The sequence below is a fragment of the Eublepharis macularius genome, chromosome 19 (genome assembly GCF_028583425.1).
Source record: "Eublepharis macularius isolate TG4126 chromosome 19, MPM_Emac_v1.0, whole genome shotgun sequence".
Classification (NCBI taxonomy): Eukaryota; Metazoa; Chordata; class Lepidosauria; order Squamata; family Eublepharidae; genus Eublepharis; species Eublepharis macularius.
This window is the reverse complement of record NC_072808.1, coordinates 4,933,731-4,960,886: the sequence shown is the minus strand read 5'-3', so window position 1 is coordinate 4,960,886 and position 27,156 is coordinate 4,933,731. Positions and strand designations below refer to the sequence as shown.

The 27,156-nt window shown below is 43.3% G+C and overlaps 1 protein-coding gene across 1 annotated transcript; it reads right to left on the bottom strand.

Moving 5' to 3' along the window:
• Window positions 1-7,357: 7,357 nt before the first annotated feature.
• PRR13 (proline rich 13) lies at window positions 7,358-24,518 on the bottom strand. The gene is made up of 4 exons (XM_055003932.1): window positions 24,371-24,518; window positions 17,868-17,914; window positions 14,652-15,064; window positions 7,358-8,893 (listed from the first exon to the last, which is right to left on the bottom strand). Exons 2-4 carry the CDS (start codon window positions 17,884-17,886, stop codon window positions 8,855-8,857), a joined length of 471 nt encoding a protein of 156 aa, XP_054859907.1. The 5' UTR covers window positions 17,887-17,914; window positions 24,371-24,518; the 3' UTR covers window positions 7,358-8,854.
• Window positions 24,519-27,156: the final 2,638 nt, after the last annotated feature.

The window sequence follows — 27,156 nt, the reverse complement described above, 5'->3', positions numbered from 1 at the left end:
TTGGAACTGGTCACACAGATGGAGAAGCGGTGTGTGTTTAAAAATCAGTTTCTTCTTTTAGTTTAAACAAGGGTTTTACTTGTCTTTTTTATATGGGGGGAGGGTTGGAGTTGTTGCTTTTAAACCCTTCAGATTTTTAACATTATGAAAACCGATCACCCATTTGTAATAGCATTGCTATCTTTTGTTAGAATTTTGTTAAGTATATTATTTATCAGATTACATACATGAATTGCAAACTGCATTCGGAACTTTACTTTTTGGTGTCACCTCTGGCTTGCTTGCTTATTTATTTATTTATAGTCTGCCTTTCTCACTGAGACTCAAGGCATATTACATAGCGTGAGATTAGTACAATCCGTATCGAGGACATTTCCATACAGTATCAAGGATAATTCCATACACTGGCAAAGACATTTCCACAACAAGGTAATAGGATCTTACAAAGATGCAACATTAGCAAGGATCCAATACAGAATTGCTGAAACAGAACATAATAAATTCTAGGACTGCCATTAGTTAACATTAAGCACAGGTAGTATAGGAGTACATATTCATGCAACAGACAATATGCAAGGCAACATCATGGTGAAGTCTATTAGCGAAGCATTTGAGACCCCCTTCCTACAATATTTCCCTCCTATCTGAGTAAAAAAACTTCTAAGGTTTGGTATGCCCTGCCCTGTCCCCTTCTTTGGGCAACCTCTAAAGAGGGCCTTTTTGGTTGTGGTTCCTTGGTTTTGGAACACCTTCCCATAATTGGTTCCATTTATTTTGCCACCCCCAAGCAGGTCCCGAGCAGCACAGTAAAGAGACAAACCAAGGCTACATCTCTTACACCTCCAGTGCTACTCGAGACCAGGAAGAAAGCAGATGCCAGCAGGGATTGTCTGGGACAGGGCTGCCAACTCTAGGATGGGAAATTCTGGAGTAGTGGGGGGTGGAGCCTAGTCTGGGAGGCAACAATTAAGGTTGTCAGTTTCCAGGTGGTAACCAACACCCAGCCCACCCACTCCCCAAGTAACAGTCCACTGAAGATCCTATACAATGCAAATGTTATTAAATATTATTAGAAGTATAACGTATCAATAATTCATATCATTTACACCAAATATCCAATGAGCGTTTCTCCTTTTACTGTTCTGTTAGAAGAGATTCTTTTGTACTAATTTTTTATTGGATTTGTGCACTTTCAAGACCCCTTTAAAGTTGCTTTTACTTTTATTCTAGCTGTTCTTTGATAATTCAGTGGATGTTTTTATTCTTGAGATTAGAAGCCACCTCAGGAGCACTCGTTCAGAGAATTGTGGGATAAATATGGGGGGTATATATATCTCGGAACAGTTTCGGTTTCCATTTTATTTCGTTTTTCATTTTGTGAAGCGGACAAAGAAGAGGAGAGCACATTCCCTTTGGAACGCTATTTAAAATTAATGTTGTCGTCTGCACTTTGCCATTTTAGCATCTTCCTCGCTCTAACCTACAGACTGCAGCCAGCACAGGAAGGCGGTTATAAAGCACTAGTCAAGTCACACTGTATGGCTGCTAGGTTCAAAAATCCTGAGTTGTGCAGACCTCTTTTAGATATTCTTGGTGGTAGCAGCAGAGGAGCCTCTCAACATACGTTTCTATTTTCATCCTGCTATTTAAAGGATATTTTAAAAACAGCCCGGCATTGCTACGGGCAGGAAGAAAACAACCATGTTATCAGTTCTGCAATATGACTCAAACTGATGCCTTCTCCTTCCCCCAAATCTACCATTAAAAAAAAAAAGGAATTTATTCATCCAAAATAATCTACGTTTGGAGAAGCTACAATCAATCATATGACTCATCTTGCAGTCCATAAAGCAGAGATTGCCTTTCCGCCTGTTAGTCAACGCACCAGGGTGTGGAAAAGACAGCTGCAAGCGGAGGAAAGAAGCTCGTTGCCACAACAAAGTTCAACGAAACTGTAGGCACCTCTAGGACTGACGTTAGACAACATGAAGCACAGGTAGTGTATAGGAGTGCATATTTAAAGCAACAGATAATATGTAAGGCAACATAGCGGTGAAGTCTAATGTCCCTAACTCATTAGCGAAGCGTCTGAGACCCCCCCCCCTCCCTACAATACAGTCCTCCTATCTGAGTAAAAAGCCTTTTTGAATCATTCGGTTTTGCACGTTTTTTCAGCCGTTCAACTCTGTATTGGATCCTTGCTAACGCTATGTCTTTGTAAACTTGTATTTATTTATCCTATGGCATTGTTTATGGAAATGTCTTTGACACTGCATGGAAATGTCCTTGATACTGATTGTACTAATCTCACACTAATCTCACACAGGACACATATTACACCAATCCTACAGCAGCTTCATTGGCTCCCCGTGGAATTCCGGCTCCGTTTCAAGGTGTTGGTTTTAACCTTTAAAGCCCTAAACGAATTGGGACCAGCAAACCTGAGGGACCGTCTCTCCCAGTATGTGCCCCGGAAAGCACTTCGTTCAGCGGGTGAGAAATTACTGGTGATCCCTAGCCCTAGGGAGGCTCGTTTGGCCTCAACCAGGGCCAGGGCCTTTTCGGTCCTGGCCCCAACCTGGTGGAATTCTCTGTCTGAGGACACTCGGGACCACCAGGATCTTGTATCATTTTGGCGGGCCTGCAAGATGGAGATGTTCCACCAGGCTTACAGTTGAGGCCAGCGTCAGGACTGTCATTGAGCCTCCCACCGGTCTCTGGTATTCGAGTACAGCTCGGGTGTTTGTCTACCTCCTCTTTGTATGCTGGGGGCAGGAATGTGTAGCCAACCATCGGAGGTTTTTGTATATATATGATTTTAATTGCTGGATTTTATTGTAGAATTTGTTATGCAGTTGTATTTTATGACTGTTGTACCCCGTCCTGAGCCCACTTGTGGGGAGGGCGAGTTAAACACCAAATAAACTAAAACTAAACTATGTAATCCGCCTTGAGTCTCAATGAGAAAGGTGGACTATAAATGACACAAATAAATACATATATTAGTTGTAGACCATTAGCATGGCTCCTCCCAAAAGGATTATGGGAGTTGTAATTTGGCAATGAACCTAAGGGCCTATGTAGACACTGACAGTGACTATATTGGTTTTATGCAACTGTCATGGCTCCCCCTCAAAGGATTTTGGGAGTTGTAACATAGCAAGGATTTTGAAAATTCTGTCAGAGATCCCTTACTCCCCCATTCTCCTGGAGAGGGAAAGAGTCTGAGGGTGAAGCTACAAGTGACGAATGACACTTGAACAGCAAGTGTATTTCTCCCTGTTCTCTTGCGCTCCACTCAATCCACTTGCTGTTCAAGTGTCATTCGTCACTTGTAGCTTGGCCCTTAAACTCTTTTATGTCTTTAATATAATATAAACACAGCTTTTCTTTCTCTGAACACATACGAGCAAAATTATTTGCTACTTGTGGTTCTCTGGTGGCCAGAGCAGTAAATTGACAACAAAGGAGAACATTGAACGTGCGGACACGATATACTACAGTGGAGAACACAATACCACACAACTTACGTTCCATCAAGATAAAATAAATTTATTGATCATGGAATGGTGGCCAACCAGATATCCAGTGAATTGCCTGATTTTCGCCGACTGACTAGAGAAACTAACTGAGGAGATTCTCAAGTCATTTGGTAGGCCACAAAATGTGGCAAGTGGGCCAGCCAGGCTTAAAGAACCGCAGTTTGTGTTGGCCTGTTATGAAACCATTGTGTGACTTCCTCATTCAAACAAAGGGTTTAGGGTAAACCAAACCTACTTGCCTCTGTGTTAAACATTTGTATTGTTTAAACTGGAAAGTTGGGGGGAGAAGGGAATCTCTTCCGCTTAACGAGAGCTACCTTGACTGGTTACCTGCAAGGCTACCCAACTAGCCAGCCAAGTAACTCTTTACAAACTTAATTGGGGGCAGCAGGGATGGGGAGAATGGCAAGGAAATGGCTGCCTAATATCCAGCTGTTCTGTATTTCAGCCTGGATTTTTCTTTTAACATTACCTATCCCTAGACCTTTAGAAATAAGAAGGGTTAGACCTCTAAGGAAATAATTTTATGCACATCACATTTGGCTCAATAAACAAACCCATTAGGAGACATTCACATATATCAGGCCTGTTTATACAGAGTGGGGTAAATTGTTAGGGCTCTATACATTTATATCATCTCTGGATTTGATCCTGGTGAAAACCGGTGGAAAAATTACTGTTTTACTTCCAGCTCTCTTGGCCCATAGGACCAAACACAGAGAAGGCATAAATGTGTGAATCCCTGTTGGTTTACACCACTGCAGGATCAGGCCTGGGGTTATTTCCGTAATTGCCATTATCCACATATTGAATTAACAGAAGAATATAAAACTAAGATAAACAAGCTGAAAATGACTCATCCCAATACACAATAATTACTGTGTTGACGATTAGGATTGCTCGTGTGAAATAGATATAGAACTGCAATGTTTCCCCCACCTACTTTTTTTTTGTTTTACTGCATCCTGTAGAAACCACAGCGCACTTCAGTTTATTGTTGAAGCTAATTGGTTTATACTCCTTAAAGCTCTCTCTTGCTCTTCGGAATGCACAGACGTCACACCAAAAAAATAGAGGCCATTTTTAAAAAGGTACCCCAGGTAAAATCATTAATGACTTGGGTGAACTGTTAATATGTAAAAGGGCTTTGAATCTAGTTTTTTACGAGATAGGTTATTACCCCAACACAAGTGACTTACTCAGGGCTGCACAATGAGTCCACAGCCAAGCTGGGATTTGAACTTTAAATGTGAAAGGCCACATTCAACATTCCACCAAGCGAGCCTCAGCGAGAGACGATTGCTGCATTCACAGAGTAGTGGTGGCAAGGACTCAAGAGGACCCGTTCTACACTAGCAACACTTGAAGCCAAATGGAACAGATGGTTCCTATGCCAGATTACAAATGTTGATTCCCCCCATATTGAAGTCCAGGAAGTCAAACTTAAGTCATCGCACAGAATGGCTCTCCAAACCCCTTCCTCTCTTCTTTAGTACTTTAACAAGGTTTCCCCCCCCCCTCCACATCTTGTCAAGCACGTGAAAACCTTTAGCATTTTTAGAATGGGTAGTGGGCACCACCACAAAATGGTTGTGGTGGAAGGTGGATCCAGTAACAAGACCCCAACTGGTGCAAAATGTCGCAGTGTAACAAGCAGGAGCATGAACACCACCCCCATTCTGCAGTCACTCCTTTGGCTACCTATCATCTACTATGCTCAGTTCAAGGTATTAGTTATCACATACAAAGCTCTTCACAGCCTTGGTCTGGCGTATCTATGGGACCGCCTCTCTCTTGAAGGTGCCACCCTGCACATGGGCGAAATCAACAGCAGCCCATAAATAGGCTTTCTCTGTGGTGGCCCCTACCCTCTGGAATGGCCTGCCTGAGGTCAGGAGTAGAGATGGGCACGAACCGGAAAAAACTGAACCGTGCGGTTTGTGGTTTGTCAAATTTCACGAACCACGAACTTTCACGAACCTGCCCCGGTTCATGAACTGGCTGGTTTGGTTCGTGAAAATGTCACATCCAGGTCAGAAAACCATCATTTACGGTCCAGCAGAAGGTCACTTCTGGGTCAGCAGAAGGTCTGCAGAAAGTCCACCCCCCCCCGTTTCCTAGGAAACTGATTGGCGCCAGGCTGTCTGCAGTGACAAACCAAAAAAAGAACCAAACGAACCAGCCTAAAGTTTGTGGCGGTTCATCAGAAATGGGATCTGACGAATCATGGTTTGTGAACCACAAACTAGCCTGGTTTGTGCTTAATTTTGGTTCTTATTTTGGTTCGTGCCCATCTCTAGTCAGGAGTGCCCCCACTCTCCTAGCTTTTCGCAAAGGATGCAAAACCGAATTACTCAAAACGGCTTTTGTATTGTAGGGAGGAGCTCTCAGATGCTTCGCTAATGAGTTAAGGACTATAAACTGCACCACTGTGTTGCCTTGTGTACTAAATAAGGCAACACAGTGGTGCAGTTTATAGTCCTATGAACTACCCGTGCTTCATGTGGTCTAGTGTCAGCCCTAGAATTGCTTATGTTCTGTTTCAGCATTTCTTCAACTCTGTATTGGAGTCTTGCTTTGTAAAATTCTGTTTATTTACCCTATGGCATAGTTTATGGAAATGCCATTGAAATTGATTGTAAGAGAAAGGCAGACTATAAATGACATAAATAAAGATGGCTGCCATGGGGGTAATTACAAAATGTTGGGAGGTCCCAAGCCATATGAGAACATCTATTTTTACATGGTGGGGGGCTCCTGGCAGTCCCAAAGGTGACACCTCCTGGGGTCTTGTGAAGCATCCCTTGCTTGGCTCCATTCGTGATTTTTTGTTTCGAGGAAGAAGCAAGCGGGCACCAGGAAATACATTAGTGGGCTCCATGGTGCCATGGTGGGCATCTCTATTGTAACCCCTTTATATAATTTTGGGTGACTGGTGAGTAGGGAAGGAAATTGTAGACGCTTGTGTATCTGTGGAAACTTTTTAAAAAATGTTAAAGTTGACTGAATAGCCAAAACTACACTTGTCTGTCCTTCTGGTGGAGAAACACCAAGTACTTGGTGGTAGAATAAAGGAAGGACATTTGACAAAAGAAGCTATTTGTCACTATTCCAGGCATGACAATCAATGCAATTTTCAATTTGCCACCAACAAACAAGTCCTTGAAGGAGGAATCGTGAGTGGAGCTGTTCTTTAAATTTTCTTATTATTTTCCAAGATGAAATTCAGTAAACTCGCAAGTAAGGTTAAGTGAAGGATTGGGGGGGGGGCTGCCTAAAGGAAGAAAATTCAGGTACAAAAAATACAAGAGACCTCTATTTAAAAAGATACAATCTTCCATTGTATCCCTTAATTGGATTCTGCTTACGTTAAACCAGACAGAAGCTAATATTGTGGCATTTACAAAAAAAAAACACCTTGCATTGTTCTGAGCAACACAATTTAAATTTATTCTTGAGAGTGAAGGTGAAGTCAACCAAAGGTTGGAAAAAACCATCAAGGAAGGAGCTACTGAACACAGCAATTGTATTTGTAGGTAAGGAGATTGGTTGCTACATCTCTTACAAATTTTAATTTGATTCCATTCAAACCTTTTAACGCTGAAGGCCAGTGTGACACGACAGCGTGACTTTGGGGTACCCACTCTCTTGACCTAATCTACCTCACATGGTTGTTGAAAGGATCAAAGGGGAGGTGGAGAAGGAAGGAGGTATATTCTACCCTGAACTACACGTGGGCACGTGTAGGATGAAAATGTACCAAATAAACATTTCCAAATAAATAGCAACATATTCATACTACAATTCCAATTAAGTAGTAAAATCAAAAAGCCCTTTATAGTGAACACAGGCAACAAAAAAACAAGTTTAAGTCTGGGATCATTAGATACACACATTTGTGCAACTGTTGACAGGGGCAGGGTGGTGGAAGAATTCATGAACTAGGAAGCAAGCTATCACAATAAGATAGGGCTCAGCATCCTCTCTTGTGCCTTTCAAAGCAGCGGAAGCTCATATCTTAGCAAATTTCATTTGCCTTATTCCAATAGGTCTATAAAAGTCCTATTTTGTCCACGAGTGATTCCGCACACGTTGGATAATGCACTTCCAGTCCTCTTTATAGATCATTTGGAATGGATTTTTTCATGTGCGGAACAAAAAATCCACCTCAAACGATTGATAAAGTGCATTGAAAGTGCATTATCCAACGTGTGCGGAATCAGCCCACTTTTGACTAAACTTCTTCCAAGCCTAAAATCTACAACTGGATGCTATCTAAGCAACCCTATCTTGACAAGACACCAGCAAACTAGCTCAGGGTCAAGAACGGATTAAAAAGTGAGGACATGTTCCCTCCAAATGGAATGGCTTGGACTGCAGGTATGTAAAAATTGTATCACCATATGTACGTCCTTGTGGTAATTTATTAGACATTACCAACCCCTCAAGCCAGATACCTACTTCAGATCAATGAGAGCTGCACCCATGGAAGTAATAATAAAAAGTATAATGTGAGGGATTAACTCCCAGGCCGAAGTAAACAACCTCCTAGGATATATTCCAAACAAGATTTTTATCCTCAACAATCCTACAAAAAAACCTAATAAATTTGCCCCTCAAATCACATTATAAAGCCCATAAAATATGCTCATAACGAAGTGCACAATTATCCCCGATCAAACATGTTTTATTTGCTATAGTAAGAAGCCTATAATTCTCGTTTATATAGTGAACAACAAGCATTTGTCAGATACAATTCAAATGTAGGGCAGTCTCTCCTTCGCTTTACCATTTCCCCTTGCAAGATGGAAAAGGCAAACAGTTGTTTTGGGAGTAAAGGCAAATCCGAAAGCGCTTCGGCCAACTCGAACCCATCACCCCACATTCAAATTTCAGCTTAAAGTGATAACATGACATGTTTCTGCAGGTATTTGGGAATCAATCAGAAAGCTTCAAGGTGCTCAGGAATGACTTGATTGGTTGCAGGGTTGGTCAGTCTACATTTTCGGAAGGCTACAGGCTTGTAGGTTTTCCAGTGGTCTTTACACCCGCATAATGCCTTCCTACTTCTGCAGAGCAGCTGATCAGTCTAGTTCTATTTAATCAACATCACCAGAGTTCCCATCAGGCTTTGCAGACTGCTGCGCATGCCAGCGAGATAATCTTGACATTTTGGCCCAAACCTGTAAGAACAGGAGGAGCAGCAAGGAGGAGTCGTTTTTATCTGGTGATTATTTATCCGGTGATTATTGGATGGATGCAGGAAGCGGCGTTTTAGGGAAGGAGGTAGAGCTGGAAGGTAGGAAGAGGCCTCAGTCCGAATCGCTACTGCTGGAAGAAGAGGAGGAATGCTGTGAAGAGAGAGATTATTATATTATATATTTATTTATAGTCCACCTCTCTCACTTAAGATTCAAGGCAAATGACACAGTGTAAGTCAATGAGATCAATAGCTAGGACACAGGAGATTGAAAACCATCATAAATCTAAACACAGAGATAAAACGCAGATAAAAATGTTGCTAAAACAAGGGCACTAATGTTGGCCAGATTTAACATATTGCCTTCAGCCATCTTCGTTGGTAGATGTCAAGGGACCCCTTATGAACTTAGGAAATGCCCCTGTGGCCTGGATGTCATTGAATCTGTCTCTCACATTTTATTAAACTGTTTATTTTACTCGAAGATCCGGAGACAAATGTCTGAACTCCCTTCTTTATCTATGATGTGGCCTTTCTGATAATGTCAAGGTCCAGCGTCTATTATCTGGTCACAATTTTTCTATAACCTCCAACGTTGCTTGTTTTCTTCAGTCTGCAATTTGTTATCAGGGAAGCTATTAATTAATTTTTACTACTTTGGTTTTTAATGCCTTTTCCCTCCCATTTTTTAATGTATCCCCTTTTGCTTCTGACATGCCAATAAAGGTTGTGTGTGTGTGTGTGTGTTGCTAAAACAATTATGAGACATCAACCTGGTTTACAGAGGGATCAGGTTTAATCGTACTCAGGGCTCCAGAAAGTGTCAATTGGGGATATCGAGACCTTACATCAGTTGAAGGCATTTATTTTTCTCTGCCTGCCTATCAGTTGAGCAGGCTGTCTCTGAAAAATGTACATAATACTTCTCAGCAAATCGCTACAGATTCAACAAAGATTCGAACTCAGACACCTTTCCTTTTATACATTAAGAACAGCAGTACGTTGCAAGTTATGGCAATAGTATGGGGCGAGAAGGAAGAGGTCCATTGCCACTCCAGTATGGCCCAAATCCCCGCCAGTTCTCTTAAACAACTTTTGCTGCAATGGCTTGATAGCCACGGGGCACCATCTATACAAAGTTAGACATCTTGAAGACCTGAAGAACGTAAGCTGGCAACTGAGCCGTCCTGTTTATTGATTTAATAAGCTCTTCTGCACTACTATTATCGTCTACTTCCTTTTTCTCACTATGGCGTCTTTGGTTCCCAGTACTGAAAAATGTCATATTGCCCCTTCCTCCTTTTTTAGTTCTAACCAAGATCTGCAGGGCCAATAACGTTGTTTCATATTTCATCCAACAAACATGCCTGTCATCTTTTATTTTCCATCTGTGAAGAGGGATGCAAAGAGCTAATAACTGTCACTTGAAACCATCATTTAAATCTATTGATCTTTTGTTAGCAGACTGCAACCTTGACTAACACAGGCTGCATTAGTAGATTATGTTCATGTTGTCGACAGAGGAGGAGGAGGGGAGCATGGAAAGAACAATGGTACTGCATTCGAGATCGGCACGAACCGAAATACGAACCAAAGGCCAGTTCGTGATTTTCGAACCAGCGGTTTGTCAGAGCCCATTTCTGTCGAATCGCCACAAACTTTAGGCTGGTTCATTTAGTTCGGGTTTTTTTGGTTCGTCACTGCAGACAGCCTGGTGCCAATCAATCAGTTTCCTAGGCAACAGGGGATAGACTTCCTGGAGACCTTCTGCTGACCCGGAAGTGACCTTCTGATGACCTGGAAATGACAATTTGCTGCCCTAGATGTGAAATTTTCACGAACCAAATGAACCTGTTTGTGAAAGTTCATGGTTCATGGTTTGTGAAACGCAACAAACTACACGGTTCGGTTTTTTTCCAGTTTGTGCCCATCTCTATTCTGCGTAGATCAAGGGTCTCTGCAACCCTGTACAATTAAAGACACAAATGATGTCAACATTTGGAGAAAGAAAACAATGCAAATGAGTCCATTTGCATAACTGAAATGATCCAATTTAGCATTACTAATAATTGACATAGGAGTCAATGATCTAAACAGTTTCTGCCACCCAAACTGGCCGTTGGGCACGCAATAAGTCACAAATATGCACAGTTGCATCCCGCACAATTATTTCAGTGCAGTGGCATAGATCTGCACATAGCTCAAACTTGGGATTTCTGGCAACTGTTCACCTTTAGCATTTCTCTTTCTGTAATGCATCTCTAAGAAACTCTTCAATCCCACACAAATCTCTTGTCAGTCACTCCCTTGACATACTGGTTAGTCTATCATCCCACCTACCCTTTCCTATATATCAAAACAGAAAGATTTCATATATATTTTTAAACAGCCACATTTGGCTTTAGTTTGAGCCACGGTCTGCAGACCCCTGATACAGAGGTTTTACCTTTACGTTCAAGGAGATTAAAAGTGATGTATTGTCGAAGGCTTTCACGGCCGGAGAACGATGGTTGTTGTGGGTTTTCCGGGCTGTATTGCCGTGGTCTTGGCATTGTAGTTCCTGATGTTTCGCCAGCAGCTGTGGCTGGCATCTTCAGAGGTGTAGCACCTTTTGGTGCTACACCTCTGAAGATGCCAGCCACAGCTGCTGGCGAAACATCAGGAACTACAATGCCAAGACCACGGCAATACAGCCCGGAAAACCCACAACAACCATCAGATTAAAAGTGGATCCTATTTTCCATGTTAAGGTTAAAGCTGAGTTCTGGAAAGACTGAAAAATCAATTCCAAGACTTTTTAGGCTTCAAAGACCCATCCAAGACACCGTTCTTAAACAAAGACTTATTTAGAAAAGAGCAATTGTCCAAGTAACACCTCTAAGACTAAACAAATTTGTGGTAGGGTATCAGCTTTTGTAAGCCGTAGCTCACTTCTTCAGATACAGCTGAATTGCAACTGATAACAATGCTCAAGACAATGTATCCTCCTGGACTGAATCAAGATATTGGCTTCCTGTCTCATTATCAATGTTAATTTCCCCCCTTTGCATATCCCACCCTATTTAATCACACCTGCCATTGTCATTCACAGGCTATTATCATTCGGCTTCTGCAATCATTCCACTCTCCAAGATATAAGGATAGATGAACTTATCTGTATCTGAAGAAGTGAGCTGTGGCTCACGAAAGCTCCTACCCTACCACAAATGTTGTTAGTCTTATAGGTGCTACTGGACTCCTGCTCTTTTCTACTGCTACAGACAGACTAACACAGCTACCCATCTTCATGATCAGGGCTTGTGATGTCAGGTATAGACCAGTATGGAGTACAGATAAGAAAATGGCCTTAATGGTACCTCTCATCTTCTCCTCCAAAGCAGATGGTACTGGTAAAGGATATATGCAACGATGGTTGTTGGGGGTTTTCCGGGCTGTATTGCCGTGGTCTTGGCATTGTAGTTCCTGACGTTTCGCCAGCAGCTGTGACACTGAGAGATCTCTGTCTTTTGGTGCTACACCTCTGAAGATGCCAGCCACAGCTGCTGGCGAAACGTCAGGAACTACAATGCCAAGACCACGGCAATACAGCCCGGAAAACCCCCAACAACCATCGTTCTCCGGCCGTGAAAGCCTTCGACAATACATCGATATATGCAACCTTTATAACTAATCACAGCTGCAGGAAAGGATTGTCATATGTCTATGTTTGGATAAATGATGGAGTCTGAGAGCGGGACCACAAGTGACGCCTGACACAGGTTGGACACTTGCCAGCTTCCCTCAAGTTTTGGCGGGAAATGTAGGCAGCTTGGCGGAATGTTGGACAAGTGACAGTTGAAAAGTCCGTTGGACAGCAGTCAGAGAGCGAAGCTGCGAGACCAGGATGCCTACATTTCCCATCAAAACTTGAGGGAAGCTGACTAGTGTCCAACCTGTGTCAGGCGTCACTTGTGGTCCCGCTCTGAGAGTTTTGTAGGTCCTTGGGAACATCCTCCTCACGTTGCATGCAGAGGGAGAGGCAGTTTTTAAAGTAGCAGCAGCATGAGGCAAAAAGGACCCTGAAAACCCAGTTCCTGTCCTGATAACCTTACCACAGTGAAGCCTAGCCAGTTGAACATTTTGATAATACATATAATAACTGCAGCAAGAATAGTATATGCCAGATACTGGAAAAACACAGATATACCAACAAAAGAAGAATTATGGTTGTTGTGGGTTTTCCGGGCTGCATTGCCGTGGTCTTGGCATTGTAGTTCCTGACGTTTCACCAGCAGCTGTGGCTGGCATCTTCAGAGATCTCTCAGTGTCCAAACGTCAGGAACTACAATGCCAAGACCACGGCAATACAGCCCGGAAAACCCACAACACCCATCGTTCTCCAGCCGTGAAAGCCTTCGACAATACAAAAGAAGAATAGAGAAAATCTTAGAGACAGCAGAAATGGACACACTGACAGAATTAATAAAAGAAATAAACGGACGTAATGGAAAACAAAAATGGACTCTGTTTTATAGATGGGTTAAACGGAAGTGTAAAATAGAGGCATAACTATATGTTAGCAGAATACAATCAAATGAACGAGCAGAGTAAAGAAGTACTAGAATGAAAGAATGCAGACTTATAGGGATAATAGTGTAGTGAAAACAGTATAATTATGATGGAACTGTAGAGATGAAATGGAACGTATGATTTATAACATGTATTCAAAGAATGTAAGACTTTTGATTAATTTTGCTATTAGAATAAGATGGAACTAAAACAAATTAAAATATTTTTTTTAAAAAAAGAAACATAACCAGTTGACCAACTGGTATTAATATCCCAAGCGACTACAGGAAATTCAGAATTAAAAACCCCTGAATTTAAGAAAGGTTCTTGGTTGCAGAGATGTGCTTGGGGAGGAAATAGTCAACACCTGTCAGAATTAAAGGCAAGGAGAATATCAACACAAGTTGATCGGGAAAGAGGTCATGAATGTGTAGAAGAGGGCTTTGGCATGTATGTCCCCCACTAGAGGGGGAACCCCAAATGGATCATATATACACAGCTTCTCTTGCTGATTCATCTGCCAGGGCTATAGAGCCCCCTTCAGAAAGCTGTAAGGGCATCCATCGGTTATCTGAGGCAGAGAGGGGGCACGCAGATTCAGTCACCTCTTCCTCAGCTTTTTGAAGAGGGCTGCAGATGGATGGGGAGCTGAAGGATTCAGAAAGCCGGGCGTCTCTTTCCAAGGAGACGAGTCTAGACAGTAGAGGTAGGCCTCAAAACAAGCAGTGTGGTATAGTGATTAGTCCAGGACCTGAGTGACCCAGTTTCGAACCCCCGCTCAGCCATACAAGTTCACAGAGTGACCATGGGCCAGTCACATACAGACAGCCTAAAGTACCTCACAGGGTGGCTGTGGGGTGTGTGTGTGGAATGGATGAGAGCAGCTTTGGGTTCCCTTTGGGGGAAAAGGCGTGGTTATAAATGAAGTAAATAAATAAATAAATAAATAAATAAATAAATAAATAACAACATTCGATTTATATACCGCCCTTCAGGACAACGCCCACTCAAAGTGGTTTACATAGTATGTTGTTATCCTCACGACAATTACCCTGTGAGGTGGGTGGGGCTGCGAGAGCTCTGAGAGAGCTGTGACTGACCCAAGGTCACGCAGCTGGCTACAAGTGGAGGAGCGAGGAATCAAACCCGGTTCTCCAGATGAGAGTCCTGCTGCTCTTTAACCACTACACCAAACTGGCTTCATAGATAAATAAATAGAACGATTTTAATCCAACCGCCTTGCAGCCCTCATCCTAAGGGTAGAAGACACGATGACTCGAGTGGCACGCAGGCCTTCTTTGCTCATCCTCCAACGCCACAGGTGAAAAAAGCCCACCCTGCCCCTCCCCCTTCCAACAGACCTTGCCATGCAGCTTGTGGAGCTTATGCGGTTTGTGCATCTTGTGAGCCTTCTTCATCTTCTTCCTCATCTTCTTGGCTTCCTTCTTGTCCAGCACATGGGTGCCCACAGCAACTGCTCCAGGCAGCAAAGGGTTAACCCCCATCCCTCCAGGCATCCCAGGAGCAGGGGGCAGGTAAGGGCCACCAGGTGGGACGGGGTAGCCAGGCTGGTGACCGTGATAAGAGGGCTGAACAGGATGGCCTGGAGGGTAGGCGGGCTGGCCTGGGATCCCTGGGGGGACAGGGTACGAGCCAGCAGGCACAGGGCCTGGAGGGAAACCAGGATTCACTGCAGGAGGATAGGCAGGATTGGAGCCGGCAGGGTAGGAAGCATTGGGGGGATAGGCTGCTCCCGGGTAGCCGCCAGGCTGGCCTAAGAAAGGGAAGAAAAAAGATCGGTTCCAAGGTCACGCAAATCCTGCTGCAGTCATCTTCTACCACCCAGTCACTATTTTTTTTTGCTTTTTATTTTTAATTTTTTTGGTTTTCATAGACACAAATTTGAACACAACATTACAAAATATTAAAAACAAAAACAGATTGAATAGAAGAGGCAGTCAAATGCAGACACAGACAGGAGCGTCTGTAGAAGAAATGTTATTGAGATATCCAGGGCTTTTTTTCTGGGAAAAGAGGTGGTGGAACTCAGTGGTGGAACTCAAGACTGCACAATGATGTCGCTTTGGGTCAGCTGGAACAAGGGGGGAGTTTTTAAAAGTTTAAATCGTCCTTGGCGAAAATGGTCACATGGCTGGTGGCCCCACCCCCTAGTCTTCAGACAGAGGGGAGTTTAGATTGACCTCTGTCTGGAGATCAGGGGGCAGGGCCACTGGCCATGTGACCATTTGTAAGAGGTGCCGGAACTCCGTTCCACCGCGCTCCCGCTGAAAAAAAGCCCTGGAGATATCTGTAGACCAGGATTTTGATAGGTATTCCGTATCTTGAAATAGCCTCTCAGATACTAAAAGGATCAACTGGGTACGGTATGCATGGCTTTATGTCCTGGTTAATTATATAGTCCCAATCTTCCCAAAAGTTCGATTGAAGATTTACTGAATCCACTTGTTTATGTTGGTAAGCTATTTTCTCCATAAAAAAGTAGTCCCAAATTTTATTATGCCAAATTGTGATTGAGGAGGGTTTGGGATCTATTGTAGCCTCAGCTGCAGCTAATACAGAGGCTATTAAGTCTCTCGGCCCTCTTGGTAGATCCTGTTCTGACCAACAGTTACTACTTCTTAAGACTCAAGCCTGCCAGGAAACTATACTTGCTAAGCTAGCAGGAGCCCGATATTCTCTGAACAGCTCATCCCTGTCATAACCTGTCATACACAATCTGCAGTCCTACCTAAAGCCCATCAAGTTTGCAAGCAACAACAGCTTCATTGTCCCCTGAAGATTATGACCACCTTTTTGGGTAAGCAGCATCCATTGCCTAGAGGTGTCCATTACTCTCCCTCTAAGCAGCCCTGTGGCGCAGAGTGGTAAGCTGCAGTACTGCAGTCCAAGCTCTGCTCGTGACCCGAGTTCAATCCTGTAGGAAGCCGAGTTCAGGTAGCCTGCTCAAGGTTCACTCAGCCTTCCATCCTTCCAAAGTTGGTAAAATGAGCACCCAGTTTCCTGGGGGTAAAGTGTAGATGACTGGGGAAGGCAATGGCAAACCACCCTGTTAAAAAGTCTGCCAAGAAAACATCGTGATGCGACGTCCCCCCCATGGGTCAGTAATGACTCGATGCTTGCACAGGGGACTACCTTTACCTAGATTGACAGCAATACTAATGCTGTGAATCTCGGCAGATCATGAGAGGGAGGGCAGGAAGGGTTACATCAGTGCTTAGTTATTGAGGCCCCTTCTTGCCACCTTGGGTCAGGTAGCAATTTTCCCCAGGCCAGTTTGGGTAGGGACCCTGATGGTGCTTTGCCATTTTCTGGCCACTGTGTGTGTGTGTATGGGGGGGAAGTAGCTGTGAATTTCCGACACTGTGCAGGGGGTTGGACTAGATGACCCTAGAGGCCCCGTCCAACCTTGATTCCATGACACCTCTAGGCAATTTAGTTTCCTACTAACTCCGTGATCCTCACTATGGCATCTTCTGATCTGTTTCCTAGCACCCATTTCCTTCCCTCCGAAAGGAGACCCAACCTTAGCTTTATTCCACTGAAGCAGGGGTATTTTAGAAGACAGCTCAGGAGGCACCACCTTCTACCAACAGAACGCATTTGGAATCAGCTGTCTCCATTGCACCTGGATTTGAACCTCCCCACTTTAGGGGGCTGGCCTCAGCCCCCTAGGAAACTTGGCGACCATTTTGTCATAGGTTGAACCCAGCCATGGCAGACATTTTGTGGTGACACCTACTGTGTGTGTGTTGTTATGTGCCGTCAAGTCACCTCCGACCTATGGCAACCCAATGAAGGAAAGACCTCCAAAACATCCTATCATTAATATCTACCTCCTGTTCTTAAAATCTGAGAAGTTCACAGGTTTAACAAGGTTGGGGACATTGGCCCTAAACAAACGCAAAGGTCACCATTCTTCATCTAACAAATGTAGTTATTCAGGCCTAGCCAATGATTTCTACATTCTGACAGCTGGTCACCGCTAATTCTAGTTAGGGTGGGCGATTCCGGATACAAATCAGAGGGGGCCATTCAGAATGCTGTGTGTGGGGAGCATTCAGAGATTTTAGAACAGCATATGGCCAATAGCAAAGAGCAAGTACCTATGAGCCATCCATGACTAGAAAAAAAATCAGCTGAGTCACTACGGAGAGCAACCTGGATACAGCAAGCAGGGCAGGCTTGCGGTTCTACAAAGCGGGCAGTCATCTCCAATTTGCTAAGCGTCTGCCAGAGCTTGACCCTCAAAGCACTCTGTAACATATCAGCAGGACGGCAAAAGCTCGTGTCTTGGCTCTTACTGAGTCACCTTTTAAAGGCACCTTAACAGCTATTATAACCCATGGCTACAAGTGAATGACTCAGCTATTAGAATACACCAAACACTTCTTGGAGACAGCCGAAGCCTATTAAAATGCCTCCAGTCCAGACCCCACCTGCACCTTGCCCAAGAATAGCTAAGAAGCGATACTCTTATTATGTTACAACAACTCACCATGCATTTTCCACAATGTGGTACTCTAGAGAAATCCATCAAAGAACATTAATGCTCATACCTGTATTGGGATTCCACATAGTCCACAAGGAGAGAAGAATTTGTCACCTGGTGGGAGAAAGATACTACTAGATCAGGATGGTAAAAGGCTATCAGCATTGCGTCTATCAACTCAGGCAGAAGACTTTGCTACTTAGAGCAAACTCTTCACTATAAAGGTCAAACTTCATTAGATTATATGGGTCTACAGTGGCAACTGCTGTACAGGCAAATTCTACCAGAGAGCAAAAAAAAAAAAAAAGTTAGAAAGGCCAACAAGGAAAACAGGATTTCAATTAAAAAATAAAGTTTCTACCCCTCATGGCTACAGAAAGCAATACTCTCAAAACATTCTAACAAAATAGCGACTAAGCCAACATTTGGAATGGGAATCTATATGGCCTATAATCAATATCGTTCCATGCCTTAGCAATAATCTAGGACAGGGGTGGGCAAATTGCGGCCTGCGGGCCTCATGCGGCCCGCTACAGAGTTTTTTGTGGCCCGCCAAGACAGTAGAAAAGTGTGATAAGGTACATTTGTCTCATTAAACTGATTCTAAAATTAAATGTGCTTGCAGCTATAGATGATATGAAATTAGCACAATAAATAAATTGAATAAAACGACCACTATTTTATTTAATTTATATTTATTGATTTTTATGATACAATTTATACCTTTTCTGAAATGCAAAGTTAACTAATGAATGCAATCATTTTAAAAGGTGCGGCCCTCCACTAACCTCCGCTCCCACAATGTGGCCCCCAAGCCAAAACAATTGCCCACCCCTGATCTAGGAGATAAAAAGGTGAATGTATCTCAGCCAGGCACACTTCCTGATATGAAGCAATTTTCGCAGAAACCAATCAGTTAATGACAGGAGTCTTCTTGTATTATGCAGGACTGTGGAAATAAATATTCTGATACAGCCCACACATGACCCACATCTGGTCTAAGCAGGCCAAACAGCATGGAGTTCAAATGATTTAGCCTTTTCGGCTTGCCTATACAAAACGACCAGCATCTCTCATATGTAAACCAGTTCCTAAAATTCTGTCACACTGTGGTGTAATCAAAAAAGGATCAAGCCATGCAGGGAGGGCCACACTTGGCTGGGATCTTCATAGGTAGGGAAGAGTTTAGATACACGCATCCTGTTACAATGGGGTTGCTAAGCAATTTCCCTCGGAGAAGGGTAAAGCCCTGCATTTGGGGGGCAAAAACCTGCCCTCGGTCCTTGACACGACATCATTCTGCCCCGATAGATAGGAACCCTGTAGAATACAATCTCTGCACAGAAAGGGAGCTCCTCACAATATGACCCCTTCTCTAACATGCAGCCTGAATATCATCAGGGCAAGAATGCTGCTGTCTAGAGTGCACATATTGCTGCAGATCAGGTTTCCATTTGCAACTTGATAATAAGCAATTATCCACCATTTTATGACTGTTCAAGCCACTCCGCAGATTATCTCAGTAGTTCTTATAACAGCCGTGCAAGACAATCAGTATTAATCCCCCCGCCCATTGCTGGGCGGGGGGGAATGGAGAGTGATGAAGCAGACAGGTTGCTTGCCTGCCTAGGGACGCTAAAAGCTAAACTACAAGAGATAAATTACATAAGGACACTCATGTGAAGGGAGTCGCAATGTTAGCCGGGAAGCGTAAAAGACAGATCAGAAAGCTCTGTCAATTTCCCCTCTCTAGAGCCAGCAAAGATTGCTCCTCAGAGCTCCTTTGTTAATTTCCTCTTCTCCTCCTAGAAGGGGAGGTGAAACTGACAGAGCCTTCTGGAGGCAAAGAGGAAATTAACAAACCCTCTGAGAAGCTATCTTTGCCCTATGTAGGAAGGGGAAACTGACAAAGCCTTCCGATCTGTCTTTTAAAACGCCACTTCCCAGCTAACATCGCAACTCCCTTCATGCGCACGTCCTCGTGTAATTCATCTCTTGCAGTTTAACTCTTAGTGACCTCAAGGGCAAAATGAGATTCGAACCAAGGATTTCTTCTTTAACACGACACTACCTCTCGAAAGGAACAGTGAATGAATAACTACAATATTAATTTAGTGCCAATAGGCATGGTACTTTATCGAGTAGGAGGCAATTTCCTGCCCCAAGGAGCTTACAGTCTAAAAGCTGACCTAAGAGAAACAAAGGGAGGAGAATGAGGTGGGGATAAAGATGCGTTAGAATCTGCAGCTTTCCAGGATACAGCAAAAGCCAGTGCGGTGTAGTGGTTAAAATGTTGGACTAGGATTTGGGAAATCCAGGTTTGAATCCTACTGCTCCTTAACTGCATGGTAAGCTCCTAGTGCGAAATCCACCTCAGTCATGGAAGCTCGCTGGGTGGCCTTGAGACAGTCAAATACTTTTAGCACAGGGTGGTTGGTTATCAAGAAGATAAAATGGAGACAGGAAGAACGATAGCATAAGCTGCTTCGAGTTTCTACTGGCAAGAAAGGCAGGGTATAAAAGAAGTAATAAAAATGCTGCGGAATAAGATTCCGCACACGTTGGATAATGCACTTTCAATGCACTTTAGCAATTGTTTGGAAGTGGATTTTTTGTTTCACACTCGAAAAATTCAGTTCCAAATGATTTCTAAAGAGGATTGGAAGTGCATTATCCAATGTGTGTGGAATCATGTCAGGACTCTATTTACTACTCCCACTGAACTGGAAAGAAATGGTGCAGTACAAGGACTGCTGCTACCCCAGGCCAATCCTACAACCATTCGATCCTTTTGCTCTGTTGCTGCTGGAAGAGCCCAGGGCCCTACAGCACCTGCAGAAAACTCCACTGACACCTATGGCAAGGTCGGCACAAACTGGAAAAAGGATCCGATTTACAAAAATCAAGGAAGCTATGCAAATGTCCACACACAGCCAGAGTTTATTCCATACATGGACTATGTCCAAGCAAATGAGAAGGGGAACAAACAAGACAGGAAAACACACACACACACAGCTAGAAAGCAAGTCACAGAAAATGCACAAACTGGCGGAGATTAGTGACAGATACACGGACTTGATGTAAACGCTGTGCTAGAGTAGTGGGTCTCCACCGAAGGTACATATTACACAGAAGTAATCTAGCTGGGACACAGAATATTTGTAACAATTACTAAGAATTCTCTCTCTCTCTATTCCAATAACATGTTCCACTGAACAGAACAAAACTACAACCAGAATTCAAACTCTAGCTTGGTCATAAACTCCTGAGAACGCATTCCCTATAGCCAAGTTTCACTCCCTCCATTTGTAGGACAAGAATTAACAGATATCTAAAGAATGAAGGATATAAGGAAATGTACAGTTGCTGCTTTCTTTTCCGTTGTCTGTTTCTCAACACGTTTTTACACATTCCTGGACATCTCACTTTACGGGTTCCACCCATATTAATCTTGTTTGTCTGATGTAAATTTTAAACTCTATGACCAAGCCCTGCATGAATTTCATGGTCCATCTGATGCAGTCATTTACACTAAACAACACAACCCACTGCAACTGAACAACAACTGAGAGGTGAACCAGAAAGTTCAGATCTCACATCAGTCTCAAGCTCCAGAGATGACTGCAGGCAAGCTCCCTCTGTTTCAGCCCTTCCCCCTCGCCCCATGGGGATAAAAAGATAAAGATTACTGAGAGAAAGATGCCAGGCGCTTAAAAGTTGGACCCACTACATCTCTGTTAAGTAACACTATGCATTATGGTGTTTTCTTACAGTTTGGGTCAGACAAGAATGAGGGAGACTTGGGTTCGAATCCACACCTTGCTATGAAGCTTAATGAATGAACTGAGACATTGCTTCAGCCTGACCTACTTCAAGGGGTTATTGGAAGGATAAAAAAGGAAGAGGACAGAATCATGTATCAAAAGACAGGGTATTTAAAAGTGACTAATAGAGGTATCCTTGCTCCACTGCTGTTTAATTTGTACATTAACAATTTAAGCTCCTATATTTCCAGAGATGGATTCCATTTGCCCTCTCTGGCTCGTGTTAAATTGTTGTGACATCTGTGTGTGGATGACACAGCCCTCCTTTTGTGGTAGACTTGCGTAAATGTATAAGCTCCTTCTCGTATTGCTCTAAACAGGGCCTAACTATCAATGTTTCTAAGTCAAAGGTTCTTCTTTTTAGCAAAAAGCGATAGACCAAGAAGTAAAAGTGGACAGTAGCAGGACAGACAATGGGGCAAGTCGACCAATTTAAGTGTTTAGGAGTTATATTTCAAGCAAATCTCTCTGGGAGGGTACATTTGACTTCTGTTGTAAGATCAGCCATGAGTACTGGGAAAGCTATTTTGAGATTTTATTATTCCTCAGGTGGACAGTATGTCCTTGCAAGCAGTTAAAGCATTCAGCTCTAAAGTTTCTGGGCAACTGACAGGGCTTTTTTTCAGCTGGAACGTGGTGGAACGGAGTTCCAGAACCTCTTGAAAATGGTCACATGGCTGGTGGCCCCGCCCCCTGCTCTCCAGACAGAGGGGAGTTTAGATTGCCATCCATGCCATGGCTAAACTCCCCTCTGCCTGGAGATCAGGGGCCGGGGCCACCAGCCACGTGACCATTTTCTCCGAGGGCAACCCACTGAGTTCTACCACCTCTTTTCCCAGAAAAAAAAAGCCCTGGCAATTAATATATGCTGATGGGGTATGGATCAGTGTGGCAACAGATAATATTGATGGACTGTTATGAAGGTCCCTACATAACACCTCGGGAACTCCGAGATGTGTGTCAAATCAAAAATAGCTTTGATAGCCAAGATTGGAGACATGTCTTATGACGCAAAGGTTTGGTGGAGAGCATTTTAACTTAAAAATTACGATCTTGAAATCAAACTCAGAACCAGGTAGCCTTGGATCAATTACGCAGGACCATCGTACGAGTTTTGGGGATAAGTATTTGGAATACAAATGATCACGTCTGACTAATAGATAATTATACCACAGGTACAATTTTTTTCCAAGGATGACCAAACACGGTTAAGGAGTGCAACTTACCACCTAGTTGAGTTCCCACAAAACTCTGGGAATTTCTCTCTCTCTCTCCTGGATTTGTCTTTTTTTCTCTTCTCACAAACATCTCTCCCCATCAACAAGTTTCAAAAGTTATGGGGCTCTCCAGTTTCCTTCTCCCACTCTTGGATGACAGGCCCAATAAACCATGAACTCTAAAACTGTATTATATATTAATATTTTGACTTGGAAATAATTTGTTGGGTTTTGTCCTATTTTTATTTACTTATGGTCCGCTTTTCTTCCTGAGACTAGAGGCAGATTATATGAGGAGCCAGCATGGAGTACTGGTCAGAGTAGGATCTGGGAAATCCAGGTTCAAATCCTCAGTTTGCCAGAAAAGCTTGTTCAGGTGACCTTGGAACAGTCATGTAGACTCAGCCTAACCTACCTCACAGGGTTGTTAGGAGGATAAAAGGGGAAAAGAGACGATGTTGGCTCCTCGTGGAGGAGGAAAGTTGGAATAATTGCAGTAAATAAGTCAAAGCAAGCAAATGGTATATCTAATAAACAACACAACAGGACTAGGATAACAAAAATTAAAACAATGCTATTAAGACTACAAGTATGTTTGTAAAGTTAACGCATCTGAGGAAGAGAACTGTGATTCTCAAAAGCTTATGCTACAGTAAAGTTGGTTAGTCTTAAAGGTGCTATTGGACTCTCTTCGATTTCGTAAAGTTATGATAGATGTTGTAGAGAAAATTGAAAATGATTTCTTATACATGTTTTCTTGTTCTTTTTCTTTAATTTCTGTTCTCTTCTTTTTCTTTTTCTCCCTCACTATTTCTCTTTTGTTTCTTTCTCTTTTCTCTTTAATGGGATTTTAAACTTATCAATAAAATAAAAAGTATTGTGGAACACCCCCCCCAATAATATAGAGTAAAAACGTGTTGACTGTAAAAAAAAATGCAAGAAAGAATTAGGCATGATACAACACAGTAAGTACAATCTTTTAACTGTTTTATAAGGCTGAGTGTTATCAAAACAAAATATATATACATCTGTGCGACTTGAAGCTCTCAAATTTATCATAGATCCAGAGGAGTTCACCATGTTAGTCTGTAGTTGCAAAACAGTAAAGAGTCCAGTAGCAACTTTAAGACTAACCAATTTCATTGTAGCATAAGCCTTCGAGAACCACAGCTCTCTGCATCTGACCAAGAGAGCTGTGGTTCTCGAAAGCTTATGCTGCAATAAAATTTATCATGAGCAGCTTAGAAAGTTAGCAAGCTTGGCCACCCCAGTATGATTGCTACCAGAAATGTCAGTCCCAGAAGCAGCATACAGGCAGTTCGAAGTCGCTGCTACACCTTCCACCAAGTATCGCGGACAGCTGAAAGCTGCACTACCATTTTAACTCGCAATCAAGTGTCATGGAGTTCCGCGAGCTACTGCAATTGTTGGGAAGCTTTAGAAGGCTTCAGCGAAAGTCTGCCCCCAAAGTAAGCCCAGAGCTGCATTAACCTGGTCCCACCCACCGCAACAGCCACCGACTTCTCTACCTTCGCCTTCGGGACTCCCTGCTGCTCGTCCGCCTCTGCACAATTCTGCAGCCGCCGCTTCCGGGAACCCTCCCTTGCACCCGGCTCTGCCTGCAAATCCCTGAGCCCTATTGGCTCACAGCCTACGTTGGAAACTTCTTACAGGCCAGAAGAGACGTCCCTCGGCAGTTGCATTGCAGACTTCCAGCAAATGGCTCTTCTAGCAGGGTGTGCCCAAAACAAACCGAAAAGAAAGCGTAGAGGGAGGGCTTTAAAGGGGCCAGGCACTCGTTCTGCCCCCAGCAGGAATCTCTAATTCTTGAGTTTATATTCCCATAAAGAATTACAGTAGGGAGTGAAAGATTTGTTGTAGGCTTGCCAACTCTGGATTGGGAAATTCCTGGAGATTTGGGGTGGAGCTTAGCAAGGGTGTAAGAGCAGAGTCCACCTTCCAATGCAGTCTGATTGAAGCAACGGCCGGTATGAAAAAACCTTGGTGGGAAAACCTAGGAGGAAGGAGGACAAAACACAGGAGGCAAACCAGCTCTGTGTCAGCAAAAGCAAAGCCGAGTGAAAGCGTGTCTCAGCACTGGCCCTGCTAGCTCCAGGGGGAGGCGTTTGATGGCCCTGCAGCAATAAGAATTCAATTTGGCGTGACCTTCCCACTATTAATGCCTGTATCACTATTTGAAAACAGCAATTAGGAAATGTTTTGTGGAGCACTGTGCACTTTAAGAAATGTATAATGTTTTAGAGCACTGTGCACTTTAAGAGATGTATATTGTTTTAGAGCACTGTGCACTTTAAGAAATGTATATTGTTTTAGAGCACTGTGCACTTTAAGAAATGTATCTTATATCAGAGCGCTGTGCACTTTAAGAAATGTATATTATATTAGTGCACTGTGCACTTTAAGAAATGTATATTATATTAGTGCACTGTGCACTAAGAAATGTATCTTATATCAGAGCACTGCACTTTAAGAAATGTATATTATATTAGTGCACTGTGCACTAAGAAATGTATCTTATATCAGAGCACTGCACTTTAAGAAATGTATATTATATTAGTGCACTGTGCACTTTAAGAAATATATCTTGTATTAGAGCACAGTGCACTTTAAGAAATGTATGCTGACAGGATGAATTTTTGATATACCACTTGTTTATAGGTCTGTGTGAAGATTCTTTGAGGGGTACATTTGGCACCTACCTGTTATTGTTATTACATCCAGCAAGCTGGATCCTACCAAATGTTTCCACTTGTGTAAGAGCTCTTGCACGAGCGGAAGCACAAGGTTGTCACCATAGCAGTCCTTGCACGAAGTCCACTTGATGCTATCCTAGCTGGTGTTTTTGCTTGACATATTGCAAGCAAGGTACGCTTCGGCAACCCCCCTCCCCTTCTGATAATGGCCTTCTTCGGTCAAATCATATCACACAGCCAAACAGCAGTCCGGTGACTTGATAGGTCTTTTGATTTTTGTACATATTAACATAGATCAGAAACAAGGGGGGCGGAATCAGCGCTTGAGCTTACAGTAGCTAAGGATCGTCTATTAGTAGCTAAGTAAAACCTCCCTTAGATGGCAGGATTCCATTCACCCGCGATGTAAAAAAAGACCCAAAGGTGTTTTTTCACGTGTTTTGTCAGGCTCCAAAAAAGAGAGCGGAGGCTGCCGTGTGTGTGCCAGAGATACAGGCCCTGCAATTCTGGTTGCTCCTGGCCTCCAGCCAAGTCGCCTGGAGCAGGATATAGGAACACACCTGCCCTTTCTCCTCTGATGAAATGGCAAAGAATGCAATTCTGCTCGACAGCTGAAGGTCAAAAGGGGAGCCTAGCTGAGCAGCGGGACTTTGTGCAGTGTTTAATGCCCTCCCGTAGGCTGAGGGCTTGGAGCTAGGTTTGCTAACCTCCAGGTAGGGCCCGGGGATCTCCCAGAATTCCAGCTACAGAGATTAGATCTCCTGGAAAAAAATGGCTTCTCTGGAGGGTAAACACTGTATCGTTATACCCCTGCTGATGTCTCTCGCCTCCCCAAACTCTACTCCCCCCAGGTTCCACTCCCAATTCTCCAGGAATTTCCCAAACTGGAGTTGGCAACCCTACACACAACAGATCTTTGCATATATTACATTCATATCCCTCAAAGGAGCTTGCGGTCATATATATACGGGCTTTCTCTGTGGTGGCCCCTACTCTGTGGAACGGCCTGCCTGAGGAAGTCAGGAGAGCCCCCACTCTCCTAGCTTTCCGCAAACGATGCAAAACCAAATTATTCAAAAAGGCTTTTGTATTGTAGGGAGGGGCTCTCAGATGCTTCGCTAATGAGTTAAGGACCAGAGACTTCACCACTATGTTGCCTTACCTGTCGTCTTCAATATGTGCTCCTAGGAGCTACCTGTGCTTCATGCGGTCTAATGTCAGCCCTAGAATTGCTTATGTTCTGTTTCAGCATTTCTTCAAGTCTGTATTGGTTTCTTACTAATGTTATGTCTTTGTAAAATTGCGTTTATTAACCCTATGGCGTCGTTTATGGAAATGTCCTTGAAACTGACTGCACTGATCTCACACTGTGTAATCCACCTTGAGTCTCAGTGAGAAAGGCAGACTATAAATGACATAAATAAATAAATAAAAAGTATTGAGGATATCCCAATTTATAAATAAACAGCCCAAAGAGGAAAGGGGAAGTTTTTGCTTGAGCAAGGATTTGAATTAGGCATTTCTGGTCCAAGTCTGAGAATCTCTCTACACGTTACTAAGTACCTAGGGACGCTCAAGTGCAGGACTGTATGTGTAGCCCT